The sequence below is a fragment of the Nematostella vectensis genome, chromosome 1 (genome assembly GCF_932526225.1).
Source record: "Nematostella vectensis chromosome 1, jaNemVect1.1, whole genome shotgun sequence".
NCBI lineage: Eukaryota > Metazoa > Cnidaria > Anthozoa > Actiniaria > Edwardsiidae > Nematostella > Nematostella vectensis.
The window spans coordinates 13366991-13384078 of NC_064034.1; the positions used below are offsets into that span (position 1 = coordinate 13366991).

Sequence of the window (17088 nt, forward strand, 5' to 3'; positions counted from 1 at the left end):
ATACATACTCGGTAGCTTTCGCCATCAAAACACAGCGGGCTTTCGCCAAAACGAATGCACGAGCAAATTATTTAGAAAATGGCGGCACTCTTCAGCGGCGAGTTCTTTGTTATCCATCCAAGTTTTCGCCGATAGCACTTCCTTTGCAGCGACCTTTACAGTGCTATGTGACAATCAACTCATCTGCCATTGACGGACGCAAGCATTGTGGATATTCTGTTTTCTGTGAGCTTATTTCCAGGCCACTTATGCAAGGACATTTTCGCTTGACAGATCCTCTACAATTTCTTAGTCTAGGGTTTCTTCTTCCGGGAAGCCATGAATATGTCTCTCTGAGCACGGGAAGTCCGTGGAATTGTGCCATGGTGTAGAAAGACAAAGCTAAAATAGAGAAAATGAGTGATGCGGGAAATGATAACGAGCAAAGTTCTTCAGTCAAAAGCTCCGAGAAACCCCAAAGCCCTGGCTTCGTTGTTGTAGATGATAGCGGAAAGGGGAACTCGCGTCCAACAAGCCAACAAGTCCGAAAACACAGTCAGGAGGGAAGGAAAACTGAGAAGGTAATAAATAGTTCACGTTTTTTTTCTATATTTTTTTCTAGCTATAGCTTTGTATTGCTTGGCTAATTTCACTGAATTGCCTTTTGAATAATCTAGGAGCTGATAATAAAGCGGGTATTCCGCGTGATAAAAAAAACTACTAACTATATATTTTAGAGAACATTTTGAAGGTTTTAACTACATATACCATAATGTTGATAATTTAAAAAATCCTCCCAGCTCCCCTGGCCTTGTGTTAGGGTTTCTTTTTTTTTTCTATGCACTTATGTTACTTCTGGTTTCCATAAGATTTGCACAATTGGCAGCAGTTACCATGCTGGGACATGTACCATGGGTTGGGTAGTGTGTTGGGGTGGGTACCATTTTGGGGTACCATTTTGGGGTAGGTACCATGTTGAGACAGGTACCACGGGTTGGGTACCGTGTTAGGGTGGGTACCATATCAGGGCTGGTACCATATTGGAGTGAGTACCATGTTGGAGTAGGTAAGGTACCATGTTGGGGTGGGTACCATATCAGGGTAGGTACCATATTGGGGTAGCAAGTTGGGGTGAGTACCATGTTGGGGTAGGTAAGGTACCATGTTAGGGTAGCATGTTGGGGTGGGTACCATATCAGGGCTGGTACCATATTGGGGTGAGTACAATGTTGGGGTAGGTAAGGCAACATGTTGGGGTGGGTACCATATCAGGGTAGGTACCATATTAGGGTAGCACGTTGGGGTGAGTACCATGTTGGGGTGGGTACCATATCAAGGTAGGTACCATATTGAGGTAGCAAGTTGGGGTGAGTACCATGTTGGGGTAGGTAAGGTACCATGTTGGGGTGGGTACAATATCAGGGTAGGTACCATATTGGGGTAGTATGTTGGGGTGAGTACCATGTTGGGGTGGGTACCATATCAAGGTAGGTACCATATTGGGGTAGCATGTTGGAGTGAGTACCATGTTGGGGTAGGTAAGGTACCATGTCGGGGTGGGTACCATATTGGGGTAGGTACCATGTTGAGACAGGTACCATGGGTTAGGTATCATGGGGTGGGTAGCATGTTGGGGTAAGTACCATGTTGGGGTAGGTAAGGTACCATATTGGGGTCGGTACCATATCAGGGTAGGTACCATATTGGGGTAGCATGTTGGGGTAGGTAAGGTACAGAACCATGAAGTGGGTAGCATGTTGGGGTGTTACCATGTTGGGGTAGGTAAGGTACCATATTGGGGTGGGTGTGGGTACCATATCAGGGTAAGTACCATATTGGGGTGGACAACATATCAGGGTAGGTACCATATTGGGTGGGTGTGGGTACCATATCAGGGTAGGTACCATATTGGGGTGGACACCATATCAGGGTAGGTACCATATTGGGGTAGCATGTTGGGGTAGGTAAGGTACAGAACCATGAAGTGGGTAGCATGTTGGGGTGTGTACCATGTTGGGGTAGGTAAGGTACCATATTGGGGTGGGTGTGGGTACCATATCAGGGTAGGTACCATATTGGGGTGGACACCATATCAGGGTAGGTACCATATTGGGGTGGACACCATATCAGGGTAGGTACCATATTGGGTGGGTGTGGGTACCATATCAGGGTAGGTACCATATTGGGGTGGACACCATATCAGGGTAGGTACCATATTGGGGTAGCATGTTAGGGTAGGTGCCACCTTGGGGTGGGTACCATGAGGGGGATGAGGGCGGATACTATTTTGCGGTAGTTACCATTTTGATGGTAGGTATCATTTTGTGAAATGTACCCTTTTAGGATGGCTACCATGTTAGGGTCTAGGTAGCATGCAGAAGATGGTAACATATTGGAAAAGGTGTCATGTTTCTGTAGATAGCGTGTTGGAAAAGGGACCATGTTTGAGAATGTACCATAATGGGAAAGGTATCATGTTTGGTGGGGTACCATGTTGGGTTGGGCATCCTGTTAAAATAGGTAGCATGTTGGGTTGGGTACAATGTTTGGGTAAGTACCATGTTGGGAGTGGGTACCATGGAGGAACTGATGAGTCGGCCACCAAACAGGCTTGTAGGGATGAAACGGTACATTATATACCGTTATAAGATATATCTACTATGAATGCCTGCACTCATGCATTATACATATTTATAATATATATATATATATTTGTTTCAAAGATAGTTGTACAAGACCCTGCATTTATACAAAAACTTGAGACTGAACACTTTGTTGTAGCTGTCAAGAAGCTGAAGGTACTCCACTTCTGTTCCTGTTCTACTTTTAATCTTGGTTGTTTCAACAATCAATATATTAATCTCCTTAAATACTCTAAAATTCTATTTTAAAAAAATTGTTCCCCAGCCAAAAACAATGTTCCATAGAACAAAAAAAGATGTTTCATACTACTTGTCACTTACCTATAAACATGACATAGGATCATGTTTATATAGTAGAGCTTAAATTCACTGTTGTTGCTTGGTCAATTGAGGATTCAAGCTTGCAGATGTCCACTGCATGATTTTTGAATTTATGAGGTAGAAAACAAGTATTCTTTTTTTCATTTGCCATGGTATTTTTTTCAGAATTCAGAGAAATATGGTGAAAGGGAATTCTACTGTGAGGTTTGCAATACATCTCTCGAGAGATACAACCAATTGAAAGGCCATATCAATGGCAGAGTACACAAGAAGCGACTCAAGGTACATAAAGGGATTATTGTATAACAAATAACATTAAATTATAAGAGGTTATTCAACACTTTCATATGCATGGGCTTCACCATCATCATCATCATCGTCATCGTCATCGTCATCGTCATCGTCATCGTCATCGTCATCGTCATCGTCATCGTCATCGTCATCGTCACCGTCACCGTCACCGTCACCGTCACCGTCACCGTCATCGATCGTCACCGTCACCGTCACCGTCATCGATCGTCACCGTCACCGTCGCCGTCGCCGTCGCCGTCACCGTCATCGATCGTCACCGTCACCGTCACCGTCATCGATCGTCACCGTCACCGTCACCGTCGCCGTCGCCGTCGCCGCCGCCGTCACCGTCATCGATCGTCACCGTCACCGTCACCGTCATCGATCGTCACCGTCACCGTCACCGCCACCGCCGCCGCCGCCGCCGCCACCGCCGCCGCCGCCACCACCGCCGCCACCGCCACCACCGCCGCCACCACCGCCGCCACCGCCACCGCCGCCACCGCCGCCACCGCCGCCGCCGCCGCCACCGCCACCGCCACCACCGCCACCGCCACCACCGCCACCACCACCACCGCCACCACCGCCACCGCCACCGCCACCACCGCCACCGCCACCACCGCCACCACCACCACCGCCACCACCACCACCGCCACCACCACCACCAATATTTACACGTTTTCACATGTTTTCATTGTGGCAACATTAGCCTTTTGATTATATGACAGCCCATACTGTATTACAATAATTGAATAATTGGCTAAAACATTTTTAATGACAGGATTGCTAAACAAGACAACAAGCTTTGTGTTTTGGAAATCTCAAGTTTGACTGCAGCTAAATAAAACAAAATTTTCTATAAAAAAGTAGTGGCTTAGTTTCATTAGACCATCGAATGAGCTATGTTTAGTTGTGCTACTGATGTTCGTATAAACCAGGTTATATGATGAAATATCGATTTCATCTTGTATTTTATTCAATTTTAGTATTATACAATAACATAAACATTATTATAGATAATCAACTAATGTTATGACTATGATTTGCTTGTTACACTTGAAGACCAAAGGCATGAGGCTTAAGATGAGCCGACTACCATTCCCTTCTGTCCCTCATATAACTGCCTTAGAGTTGCTACTGGAGTCAGTCGTTGCACAGCAAGGTCTTAGCCCTGAACAAGACCTTCCCATCAGGCAACAGATTGCTAAGGAAATGGAGAACCTTATTGCTTCTTCCATTCCAGGTACTGTATGCTTTTTATTAGGACTCTTTTTAGAGTTTCCAAAAACCTTTTTTTTTTCTTTTTTGGAGTTTCCAAAAACCTTTTATTTTTTGCAGACTTACCTCAGATCAAATGGAAGCACTAACAAGTTTTGATTTAAAAAGAAGAGCCATGAGTGGCAGAACATTTTGAAAAACTACAGTAGTATAAAAATCTTGTTTTTTTTTATTTCAGAGCTGTAACAGTTCTAAAAGTATTTGGGGCAAGATACAGAAACATTTTAAAAATTGGGGGGGGAGGGCAGAGCCACCCCCCTACTGGTCATTTCACTATAATTCTGGGGGCACTTGCCCCAAAAACTATTGGCATGTAATAAGTAATGTGTCCTCCTCAAAACAATGTTACGTATGCTTACAGTGAGGACACAGAAAGCGGGCCATGCTGAACAATTTTGACCAATCAGATTCAGCTTGAACACCTTAAAAAAATATATTTTAGCCAATGAGAAACGCCAGACATTATCACTCTTATTTGTACATTCCCAGGATCCACTACCTGTACAAGATTGAATTACCAATGTCTGGTGTTTTTCATTGAACTTTTTTTTCAAAATGTTGACTGTGTTCAAACCGAATTTGATTGGTCAAAGTTGCTCAGCATGACCCACTTTCTGTGTCCTCACTGTAATACTTAAGTTTGCTCTACTAGCATGTTGTCACACAGCATCACTTTGTTGCAGGGGGTAAGATTTATGTCCTAGGGTATGGGAAATTTGCCTTTGCATGTAAGTTCTACACAGTACAGTAGGTAGACTGCAAGCCAAGGTACTTAGCCGAGGTAACTTCAAATGCTGTTGGGAAGCTAGCAATTGAGAAAACCACCCTTATTATTTCAAAAAACGGCTTTTATGTTAATTTTTAATTTGTTATATCTTCAGAGTGGGCTAAATTGGCAAAAGTGTTTAGCCTTGACTGCCTTGATCACCCAAAGGCACAGTTTGCACTGTGCTTTTTAAAGTAAGCTCTGGTGGATAAAACATGGAAGAACAATAGCTTTTTCCTAATGAAGATTTTGTTGTTGCCCCAGGCAGTACAGTGTCTCTGTACGGATCATCTTTGTGTTGCTTTGGGTTCAAGACCAGTGATGTCAACTTGGACCTAAGTATCCCTGAAGAAATCCCCATACCTCAAGCATTACTTTCAATTTTGAATATTTTACAAAACAATGGTATGTATGGTAAGCCTACATTTACAAATACAAGTTTAGTTAAGAGTAAGTGTGGGGATTTCTGTGCTGTATTAGTTTTTGTGCTTTTCATGCACACATTTATTGACACTTCAATCACACAATTAATGGGAACACTGCAGATATTAAAAGTTAAGTGTTAAAATGTGTTAAAATTAAAATAGAATGGCTACAAAGTGCAGCATAACAAATGTAGATTTTAAGGATTTTCTTTAATTTAAGTAAAAAAAAAAAGAAAAAGGCGTAAAATTCAATAGCATGCTGTGAAGAGGGGCTACTTGTGGACATCTGTTGTGTGCTTCTTTAAACTCAAATGTTAACCAAGCCTTTTTATTTATTACTTCAAGTTCTGTACTAAATGTTAAATAAGTAACTGCTAACACTTGTTGTTTTATTCTACATAGCGAACTGTACAGAAGTAACCGAAGAATTCGACAGAAAAGTTCCTCAGATAACTTTTAAGCACAGAAAAACGTTAGTTGACTCGTTGATTTAATACTTATAGACTCTTGCTCTGACTTGTGTCATTTATGGTTTATTGTTAATGAGAATAATTATATAATAAGTATATAATAATTTTTTTTTTAGAAATAAAACCCTTACTTTTTGTTCTTGCTTTCAGGGGCCTGACTTGTGAGCTAAGTTGTGGTAATTGCACTGTGAGTACACTACTTTACACTTTTTCATAGCTTGTTTGTTTAATGGGTAAATGCTCTTAACAGCCCCTTTTTATGTTAAGGGGGTGCTTTATTTCAGAATCTAATTTGCAGCAGATTTAGGACATAAGCCTTTAAGCTTCAAGATCTTATAAACTAGTGTACATTAAATGTACGCTTCTCTCTATACTCTGACAATTTCATTGGCATTAATAACTTTTTTTGCATTTCATCAAAGCAAGAACAGACTCTGAGGCCCCTCTTTTACCACAACTGTAAAATTATGTGTCCTTTTCTCTTGAATTGCAGGCATCTAACACAAATGTTTTACTCAAGAGATATGGAGATTTCAACCCCATTGTCAGAAAGCTTGTTATTGCCTTCAGATATTGGGCAAAGGTTAGTTTTACATGGCATGTGTGACAATTTATTGTGACTGGGCTATTATTTTATCATAATTGTATCCTAGTTTCAATGTTAGACTAATATTGACATGCAGTTTACAACATTGATTGACATCTTCATTCCTCATATTTGCATTTTATCTTCTAACATCCTGGATGTGTTCTCCACTTGTAACTTGTTTAGCAAATGGGGAAAGAAGCACAGCAAACTCTCAATAATTCTGAGAGGCCAGACTGAATGTATGTCTTGATACTGTTTTGTCTATTTAGATGTGTTCCATAGACCGTCAGTCAGAGGGTGGTATCCCCACATATGCCTTCGCCCTCCTAGTTATACATTTCATGCAAAGGTTGAAGCCACCTGCACTACCCAAGCTAAGTTTAAAACAGGTGAGATAAATTTGCAATTTGCAATAGCCTTTATACCACAATTAGAAGAGTTTTTATATTCCCCTCAGAGAGCAACAACAATGCATTTTAAGGATGGACAAATGGATTCTTATCATTCATTTTAGAGGGAACCTCTATGTATAATTTGTCTTCATCCTGCATTGCTAGTAGTGAGGGCCATTAGTTTGAAAGCTTTCACATAATGTAACACTATAAATAAAGATTATTTTATTTTATAGTACTATAGGTATTACACAATTTCCACCTATGTTGTGCCATAGCAAAACCACATTTATTTGATATACCAGTTGTGAGGTATTTGGGGGAAGGGGATTGGGCAGTAACAAGCACCTGGTATGGCCTTGCAATGTAACAGAATGTCAGTGTGTGGGCAGCCCACCTACTGCTAACATATTTATTTCTGGGGTATGGTAAATTTGAATATGGCTGGGGTAAGCCCAAAACAGCTAGATACCCCATTTATTTGAAATCTTAAGCTTGAATGTGCATTTTGCAATATCATCAACTACAACAACTGCAACAGAGGGTGTAAATAACACAACATTAAATACCCATTTTCATATTAACAATGTTCATCATGTTAGCATGACATTTTTAAGGTGAACTTAACATAACCACCATGAAATAGATAAGAGAAAAATTCCCTTCCTGCAAGTGTCTTTTACCCTAACCCAATTAAAGCTACTGTTACCTTGTTATTTTTTTAATAGGAGGAAAATGAGAAAACAACACAAACTGAATTACAGTCTTATAGTTTGGGGGAGCTTTGGTTCAAATTATTTAGGTAAGTTGACATTTTGCACACATATTTTGAGAACTTCAGCATTATTTGTATAATCTCTATTACAAGTTGATCTGATAAACCCTATTCTCGCACCTCCCTGGTTCTGAGCTGTTATAAAACTTTATGTTGCTAAATGTTGCTTTTGTTTGTGTTGCTTTTTTGTAGATATTACTGTGTAGAATTCAATATAGAGGAATGCTATGTAACCATTAAGCAAGGGCCCTCCAATTTCAGAGAAGACAAAGGGTGGGGTCGCAGACGATTCGCTATTGAAGGTAGTCTGCCTAGTGTACAGCAGATAGTCTTTCCCTTTGTTACCAAATTATTATTGATTTCTACTAGTCCTATAAGCTTATAATTTAAAATAGTTGGACTATTTCTTTTAAAACAGATCCCTGCTCATCAAAACGAAATGTTGGTACATCTTTACACAGCGATAAAGGTATGTGCTTGTTTTAAAGTATTGTAGTTTTCGTGTTTGTACTCTTTCAGAAATTGAATCAAATTTGTTATCCATAAGCTTCCTGGCCGATTGTATATTTTCTCACTATTCCATCTATTAGGCACCTAAAAAACCTAGTTGTCATTTTCTAAAGTCTTTGGTTCATTATTTTTTCTCCAAGGTTGAGGGCATTAAAAAAGCCATGAACAATGCTCCTCAATAAAAGATATTTTATTGCTCTCTTCTCAATAAGTGTTGTGATTACTTATTTCTGCTACCATCTTTCTTCTGCAGTGTTTGATTATGTGTTCCACTGCTTCTGCTCATCATTCCTCTATTTTGGAAAAGTTCAGAAACCAAAAGGTGGGTGACCTAGTTTAAATAGTGCCAGCAATGGTTATCCTGTATCTGCTGCTATTTTCACAGTAATTTATTTTTGCACTACTAACTAAGCACCTTTTTGTCCACATGTTTATGTTAAAAGCTGAAGCTAAGCTTGTTCCTAGCTGGTACTCCAAGACCAGTGACTGCTCAGAAGATGTTGAAGTTCAAGAAGAGCAAGAAACAGATGAAGAAGACAATAGCTCACCCAAAGATGATAAGTCCAACCAGATGGAGACAAGCACTAATGAGGAAGTCAGAGATGCAGGTGGGAACTGTGTGTAGCACATTTGTGCCATACATAATAGTCATGGTGGCACAGTCATGCTATGTTAAATAGCCTTTATAGAACAGCATAAAAAAGTCAGAGTTCGAATCTCTACTTTTATGAAGCCTCATACAATCTCTTTTTGCATCAATAATTGATTCACTGGACAGTCCAATTCAGATTAGCCAATCAAAAGGAAATGTATGTGACCTAATTGCTACTCTATTCGATCTTGCCAATTAGGAAACTGGTTGAGTGCATCCCACACACCCAACATGTTACCCCATTGCTACTAAATCTCGTCAGTTATGCGTTACACACGCTTACCCCTACTAGAAAGTGGGACACACTTGTAAGATGCAACACGCCCCTTCATACTATGGACCTTGATTGACCTATGACACCCATGATTCTCTGCTCCTTTTTCAACACGAATAGTCACATTAATATTTAAGGTGACATAGAGGAGGGGATATTTGACATGGAAGATCTAGAAGATGGTGACGATGTTCAAAGTAATTGTACACCAAACAAAGACGAACCTCCAGTTGAAGTTGAAAAGTTGTCTGAAAAAATGGAACAGCTTGCTGTTGTTAGGGTAAAGTAAATCCTGTCCTCGTATTGCTTAGTATTCTTAGATACTGTACCTGTAAGGGTATTCTTCGAAGTGCCCACCGCTATGGTAAATATTTGTTTCACTTTATTTATACTTGGAGGCCGTTTATATGCATATTGCCACTCCATTAGCTTCATTAGACTTCATTATTTTTAATAAGAGCCGCCTCAACTGAAGCAAAACAAAATACACAATGCTGAGTATGACATGGATTGCTACAAAAACAGGATTCTAAGCTAGCAGTTTCAATATTCTGATAAAAACATTAATACATCGTTTCTTTGTTTTCTGGTGTATTGTAAAAGCTTTAAAAGGCATGTTATGAAATTCCAACTTTACAGCCTACCTCGACTATTGTGTACAAATTCGACAGTAGCATACTCACTGGGGGTGACGCGCCGGTGTTCACGTGTTGTTACTGCAAGAAGGATGGTCATATCAAGGAGGAGTGCCCAGACCTGAAAAAGCCAGTCATCGTGGCACTGCCCAGGATGACCAAGGTCTATCAAAACATCATTGATGCAGCGTGCATCAGGGTTGGGGGTAAGCTCTATTATTCTTGACCTAAGGAGGCACATTCCGCATAAATTTTCCAGCTATAAACAAAAACATTTATATAGAAAACAATTTAATTTCAGTTTGCACCATTTAAAGTGCTCAGCAAATAAAATGATTGCCTTTTTCCCAATTTCCCTAAATTAAGAGACGATGGGTCTGAATCACATGGAGGGGCAGTTTAGGCAAGAGGTGCTCAGAAACTTGGAGGATTATATCCGCGAAGTTTACCCAGGTAAGATGACCCTTTACACTGTGATAATTAGAATTGTTTTAATAGATTATTTCTCGTGGAATTCATGATCAAATGCGCTTCACTTGCAACTGTACTAATTGTTGAGCATGGTTCTGTTTAAGCTGCCTGTCTCTACTTATTCGGCTCGTCTGTAAACGGGTTTGGCTTCAAGGAAAGCGATCTTGACATCTGTATGACTCTTGATGGCAAAACGAAAGACGATGTTGACCCAATCAAGGTCATTCATGACCTGAGTAAGAAGCTCAAACAGCACTCTGACATAAGAAATGTGCTGGCCATCACTACAGCAAAGGTTAGTTGTGCTGTAAATATAATAAACAGGTCGCAATCCTGGGCTCATAGCTTGTCGATGTCCCCAGTACCTATCCTCTTGTTCCTTTGTCTCATCCCCAGTCCTTATCGGCAAGTCCCTCTGGTAATCCCCAGTCCTTACTGTCCTGTTCCCCTACCTCATTCCCAGTCCCTATCGTCAAGTCCCCCCAGCTCATCCCCAGTCCCTATCGTCAAGTCCCTCCCGCTCATCCCCAGTCCTATTGTCCAACTTTTTTTGTTCTTATCATCATGTTCCTTTGTCTCATTACCAGGTCCCTATCGTCAAGTTCTACATACGTAGCGTGAAGCGTGAAGGTGACATCAGCCTGTACAACACTCTAGCTCTAGAGAATTCCCGGATGTTGAGAACGTATGCTGACCTTGACGTAAGGGTCAGGCAGCTCGGCTTCACCCTTAAGATATTCGCCAAGGTAAACCATCGGATATACGACATTTATGTACTGTGCACGTCACGTGTGCACTATACAACGTTAAATGAAATGATTTGCGCGAACAGCCATGTGTTCCGGATCGTTAGTTGTTTTCTGATGTATACAGATGAGTGAGCATGCCTTGTTGAGCGTTCTGGATTTAATGGGTGCTATGATGTATCATGATTGCTTAACAGGGTGACCATCCTGGCCCTTGTTAAAGATGAAATATAATCTACAAATCTTTGTTGGTGTTACAGGTGTGTGATATTGGTGACGCGTCCAAGGGTAGCTTGTCATCGTACGCGTACATCCTGATGCTGTTGCACTATCTGCAGACTTGCCAGCCTCCCGTCATACCCATCCTCCAAGAACTACACAACGGACAGTGCCCAAACAATATGATCGAAGGATGGAACTGTTGGTATTACAACGACCTGCCAAACCTGGTAAGCGATTTCAGCATTTTGCAAAACTACCTCTTCCAAATTATAATAAAATCAACTCAATCAATGCCTTATTGATTTTATCGATGTTTGGGTGTTGATTTGATTTTGAGAATAAGTACTAATTGTATTCACACCAGTACATTACTTAGTATGTGAATAACTGTCTATAGCCGTGCTCAAAGTGCCAAACAATGGACAGCTCCCAAACAATTGGAATTTCAACTGATGGAATTTCAACGACCTGCCCAAAATCGTTTTAATCCAAGCTGTTTTAGTATAGGCATCTCTATCTGTCTTACTTTCCAATCTGTTAATTGTCTCTTCAAGTTCTGCGTTTATCCAGAAGTAGAACCGTATTGATTCCTCATTACAGGTCATGATGCATTCCTATGTAGCTTGTCAATCATGTCAGCTTTTGTTCGATGTTTTTTGACACAAGTTTGTCCTAACAGCCAAAAGTGTGGAAATCCAAGAACAGGGAGAGCGTGGGCTTGCTGTGGCTGGGCTTCCTGCGCTACTACACGGAGACGTTTGACTGGGAACACGATGTTGTCTGCTGTAGAAGGAGCAAGCGTCTCACTAAATTCGAGAAGATGTGGACGAAACATGAGTTCGCAATTGAAGGTAACAGTAGACTATTTATTTGGCCTTTTTAAGGTCCTAAATTTGGGGAAAGTTTTATGTTTGTCTTAAAAGTCTTTTTCTCAAAATTCAAGATAAATATTTTGAATTTTTATCAAAGATAATGCTATGATTGATTTGTTGTTACTGACGAAGTGTCGTATTTGTTCATGTTCAAACTGATATTAGATTTTGAAATGCTTAAGAATCTTAAGAAAAACTCATGAACTTTTGCAACTATCAACCACACCGAGAAGAACATTTCATAAAACATGTTTCGGTGCCACTGTAAACGAAGCAAAAAAAACGCCCTAAACACCTTTTGTATGTCTTCAGATCCTTTCAATCTGTCACACAATCTCGGGGCGGGTATAACCCGTAAGATGGCGACCTTCATCTCTCTTGTGTTCAGACGTGGCCGAGAGCGCTTTGGCACGCCAATCCAACTTCCGCTACAGCTTTATGATGAATACTTCTTCAATGTAGACTACCTAACAGACGGCGCTCTTGCACCTTGCGATCGGAACTGCCGAGTCTGCGGCCGGATTGGGCATTTGGCTAAGGATTGCTCCTTGTCGTCTAAAAATAGACATAAAGAGCGGAAAATGGAGGAGAAGGATAGAAAAATGGAAAAGTCGGAGCTGAGTAATCGTCCGTTTGCCTTGGTAGATACATTTTATAGGAGCCGAGCTGCGTCATCTCCCTCTCGGCCTATCACTAAAGCCACCTCTGGAGCAGGAGACACCCAAACCTCTGGGTCTCTACCGAGTAATGGTTTGGTCAAGCCACCACAGCCATCTGCGGAACCTATTCCAGCAAAGTGTGCTAATCAAGATACCAAAAAAGAGATAACCCAAGCTCCACCAAAAGTCCTAGAGCACCCACACAAACCTCGTTCAATTCAAGTTGAGGACCCAAGAGGGCTGGCGTGCCCACAGACCCAGCAACAGGTTCAATACCTCGCACAGATGGCTGCTGCAGCCAGGATGGGGTTGCCTGTAGCTTCAACAGCACCACTAATACGACCTGAAGATTTCATGTCACCTCCTAGACCAAGCCGTACCCCTGCCAGTGCACAAGTGTCTTCTGCATTTATCTCAGCTCAGGCACAAACCCAGGGGGCAGAAGGGTCTCGCCAAGGTGCTACCCACCCGCGCATGAATTGGATGGCAAAGGATATGTTAGCTGCAGACGGGCCGTTACTGATACCTAACCGGCAACGGAGTCTTTCTGAGAGCACTTCAGGTGATCGGTTCCCTCCAGGGACAAGCCCTCACGGAGCAGTAGGGAGTGCGCCATCCCACTTGCACTACCAAAGCCCTCCAAATCTTCCTACTGGGTTTTCTGCTGCCCCAGGGGTACTAGGAAGCCCACCTAGAGGACCTTTGATGCCTCCACCTCAGCGACCTCACCTAGCATGGCAGCTTCCTTCGCAGCACCAACATAATATGGTAAGTAGCATGGAAACACTTTGTGACTCGTGCTTTGAAATCTTAAGATACTCACACCAAAATTCTTAGGCACTGTCATCAAAGCCACTCTGACTGAAATTCCGAAATATTGCTAGTTACTCAATGTTGTTTGTTGTACAGACACCGGAGCAGTTTTTCAAGATGTTCCGAGATGTGCAGGACCCACCGACAGATCACCCTAATAACCCTAGTGAGGTAAGTGTTGACGCAAGCCGCAGATAAGTGACAAGAGATATTTGACACGCAAGCATAAAAATCATACTTAGAATCTGTTCGGGACTCGAGTGAAAATATTATAAATAAGAACCGTCAAGCAAAACAATATACATTTTCAGCATTCTTCATATCCTTGTCTAGGTACTTACATCCTTACATCCTTTTTGCTCCGTCATCAAAACTAGCAATATTTCGGAATTTCAGTCAGAGTGGCTTTGATGACAGTTCCTCTCCCTACAGGAATTTGTTCACAAGCCAATCCTTGTACCCGTCATGAAGTCTCCACGGAATGACGACGAGCGCGCACTTTTCTCCAGAGTCAGCAAAGTGAAGAATCTATGGGGTCAAGACCTAGTCGACAGCACAACGAAACTGATAAGCGACGAGCCACAGTTCCCCAAGCCCTCTGCTTTGAATAGCGAGAAAAAGACATCGGCGATAGGCCATGGACACCACCATGGAGAGACGCCAATGCCATTACTCGACTTCGGAAATACGCCATCGCCTCAAGTGGAACATAGGGGTTCATCGGTGGAGATGTTGGGTAATGGCAGGACAGCTGCACCTTTAAGTGCGCGTTCCGAGACTTCACAAGGTCAAGTCGTGATAGATCGACCCAAGGCATCAGGGAGTGAGAAAGGGAAACGCAAAACACCCAACAGAACAGAAAAAGGTGACTCCCACATGTCCCAACGTGTTGGACAGGCAGAAACGGCGGCCTCCCCACTGAAGGCCGCAGTCAGAAGTAAGGGCGGGAAAGATAGTTGTAATGGAAACGAGAGTCAAAGTAAACAAGGAAGTGACTCGGTCACGGCGACACCCCTTAAAAAGCAGAGAACGTCCACAAAAGAGAAGAGCGCTAGCGGCGAACTCTTTGACATGAAATCCGTCAAAGAGTCTTTTGCTGGTAAAAAGCAGGACTCTGGCTTCCGATTTGAGTTTAAAGAGCCGTCATTTGAGTTCCAGAGTCCAGAGAAAACTGACAATATCATTCCTGGGGGTAAAGCTATGGATCATTCACCTTCTAAGCGTCAACAAAACATGACACGTAGAGGAAAAGATAGAACTCCAAAGAAGGATTTGCCGGAGCAAAAAGGATGTAAATTTCCTGAGACTTCTGTAAAGGTGGATCAAGGAAAGAGCGAACAGGAGAAAACACTGGTCAAAAAGAGCAAAGAAACTAGTGAAGTAAACACTGGTCAATCAGGAGCAGCTTGGGAAAAAGAGAACCGCGGCAAGGTGAACAAAGGGTCTCGGGATAAAAACAAAAAGCCCCCACATAGAGACGGCAAAGACATTGAGCCAGCACTCGCAGGGAAGCGGAAGGACGCTACTCGTAATGCTGACGCTGTAGGTGCAGCTGGGAGTGACGCCGCCGCCGCTACAGGAAGTGGTAAAGGTCCCGAGGGAATATTGGGCCAGTCTCCTGGCGGGAGGGGTAGAGGGCGGGGCCGAGGTAGAGGCCGAGGGCAGCAGGGTTCGCCTGTGAGTAAAGGAGAAGCGGGTAGCAGGCAGAAGCGGGATCGTACACACAGTACTCCCAAAAAAGCAGGTAGGCACCTGGCCATTGATAACGATGATATTATTTAAGTTGTACAATAGGCGCGGGGGGAATTAAGTGATTTAATTCCCCGAAACCGAGGGATGAGAAGTTAAAGTCGACGCCACAAGCCAGTTACTAGTCATCCCGAGGTCATTCATTTTACAAGTCATCCCAAATGGAGATGTCATCACTAAATTCCCCGAGTTGCCATGATATATGTTTGTAATACCATGTTCACTAGCCAGCTATCCGGAAATTCGGGATTCCTTTCCACAGGAATCCTGAATCTCCAGGGAGCCGGCTAGCATCTACATGTTCGACGAGGAAATGAAATATGAATTACGATTGTAAGTTTCAGTGAATCTGCATTTTAAATGCATCGTGTTTTTAACTCTTCTGTGTTGGTAATGCTGCCTTCTGTTTCCCTGGTGAAAACTAGAAAAGGCTTTTAGTAAAACGACAACCATTAATTGATAGGCCAGAGATTTTGGCTTGCTCGACGTTTTCGGTGAATGTAGTTACAAGTTTCTCGATTTAAAATGTCTAAATACTAATGTGCTACGGTGTGAATATTCTTAGGTGGAGAACCGGTAATCCGGAAGACGACTATGTGACGTTACATCCGTCCTAGTCGCAGACACAGAGTAGACAAAGCAAGAGGGAAGGTAGCGAAAACTAGTAATATCAAAATATTTTAGATGCACTTTACAAATCAGATTTTACCTCAGTTTAAGGATTTCCGGCATGCCACATTCAGTCACACACCGACGCCATATTATTTCACAAATAGGTTGTGCCGTCATCGCGTGATTTTTTTTTAACAGAATGTCCAAATAGTCCAAATAATTAGAGATATAAACGGAAAGCTGTCATTGCATGTAAAAATGTCCGCTTTCCGGACTCGATAATGTTTTAAATGTATAATTTAATCGTTTTTGAAGTGCGACCCTTCAAACCTGCATCGCACAGTCTTACGCCACAGGGCTTGTGCATGTTAGTCAAGGATGTCAGGTCCATCGAGACATTTCACCAAAGTTTTGTTTTAGTTTGATATGAGGATACCACTGACAGTCACTGCACAGCAAGGCACATGTACATCTAGTTCAACTTACGCTGGATATCAAGAAAAGACATAAGGTTGTTACCCTGGGTACGAGAGGCTCCGAGCTTCGCGGCGACAACGATTTGAGCTCAAATCGGGTACCCAGGGTATAAGGTTGTCGGCTAATAAGCCAACTTTCTTAAAACTATGCCTTGATGGCCACGGTATGGCGTGTCGCGCTTTAACTTGGTATATCATTCAGCTGCGTAAAGTAAATGTCGGTCGTAATGGCGCCCTGGATTTCATGAGAGTCCCTCCTCAGATACGCCTTTTCACTGTCTGTAACATAGACATCAAATTGCGATAATAAATATTTTTAACTTAAATCTTTGTGACGTATTTTATCCATCAATCCGTACTGCTGTAGTAGTATAGTGCCGGTTATCTCAACTATATGATGTGATGGTCTTTTTTCTCTTCTAAAATGTTTGGAAGATATCTTATATATCCAATAAAAAAATATATTACC

The 17088-nt window shown here is 42.1% G+C and overlaps 1 protein-coding gene across 2 annotated transcripts; it reads left to right on the forward strand.

The window, feature by feature from the left end:
• The first annotated feature begins 27 nt into the window (after window positions 1-27).
• LOC5515868 (terminal uridylyltransferase 7) lies at window positions 28-16945 on the forward strand. 2 transcript variants are annotated; one of them, XM_048731895.1, is made up of 25 exons: window positions 28-560; window positions 2703-2777; window positions 3108-3224; window positions 4296-4476; window positions 5542-5682; window positions 6105-6174; window positions 6323-6359; window positions 6666-6755; window positions 7031-7150; window positions 7882-7955; window positions 8121-8230; window positions 8347-8397; window positions 8692-8760; window positions 8882-9046; window positions 9502-9644; window positions 10004-10205; window positions 10366-10452; window positions 10575-10765; window positions 11058-11216; window positions 11477-11665; window positions 12118-12289; window positions 12623-13737; window positions 13879-13953; window positions 14215-15526; window positions 16097-16945. In XM_048731895.1, the coding sequence occupies exons 1-25, from the start codon at window positions 396-398 to the stop codon at window positions 16129-16131; spliced, it is 5145 nt and encodes a 1714-aa protein (XP_048587852.1). In that variant the 5' UTR covers window positions 28-395; the 3' UTR covers window positions 16132-16945. The 2 variants fall into 2 exon arrangements, with proteins under 2 accessions (XP_048587852.1, XP_048587853.1); XM_048731896.1 differs by having other exon boundaries at window positions 423-560; window positions 2707-2777.
• The last annotated feature ends 143 nt before the right edge of the window (window positions 16946-17088 follow it).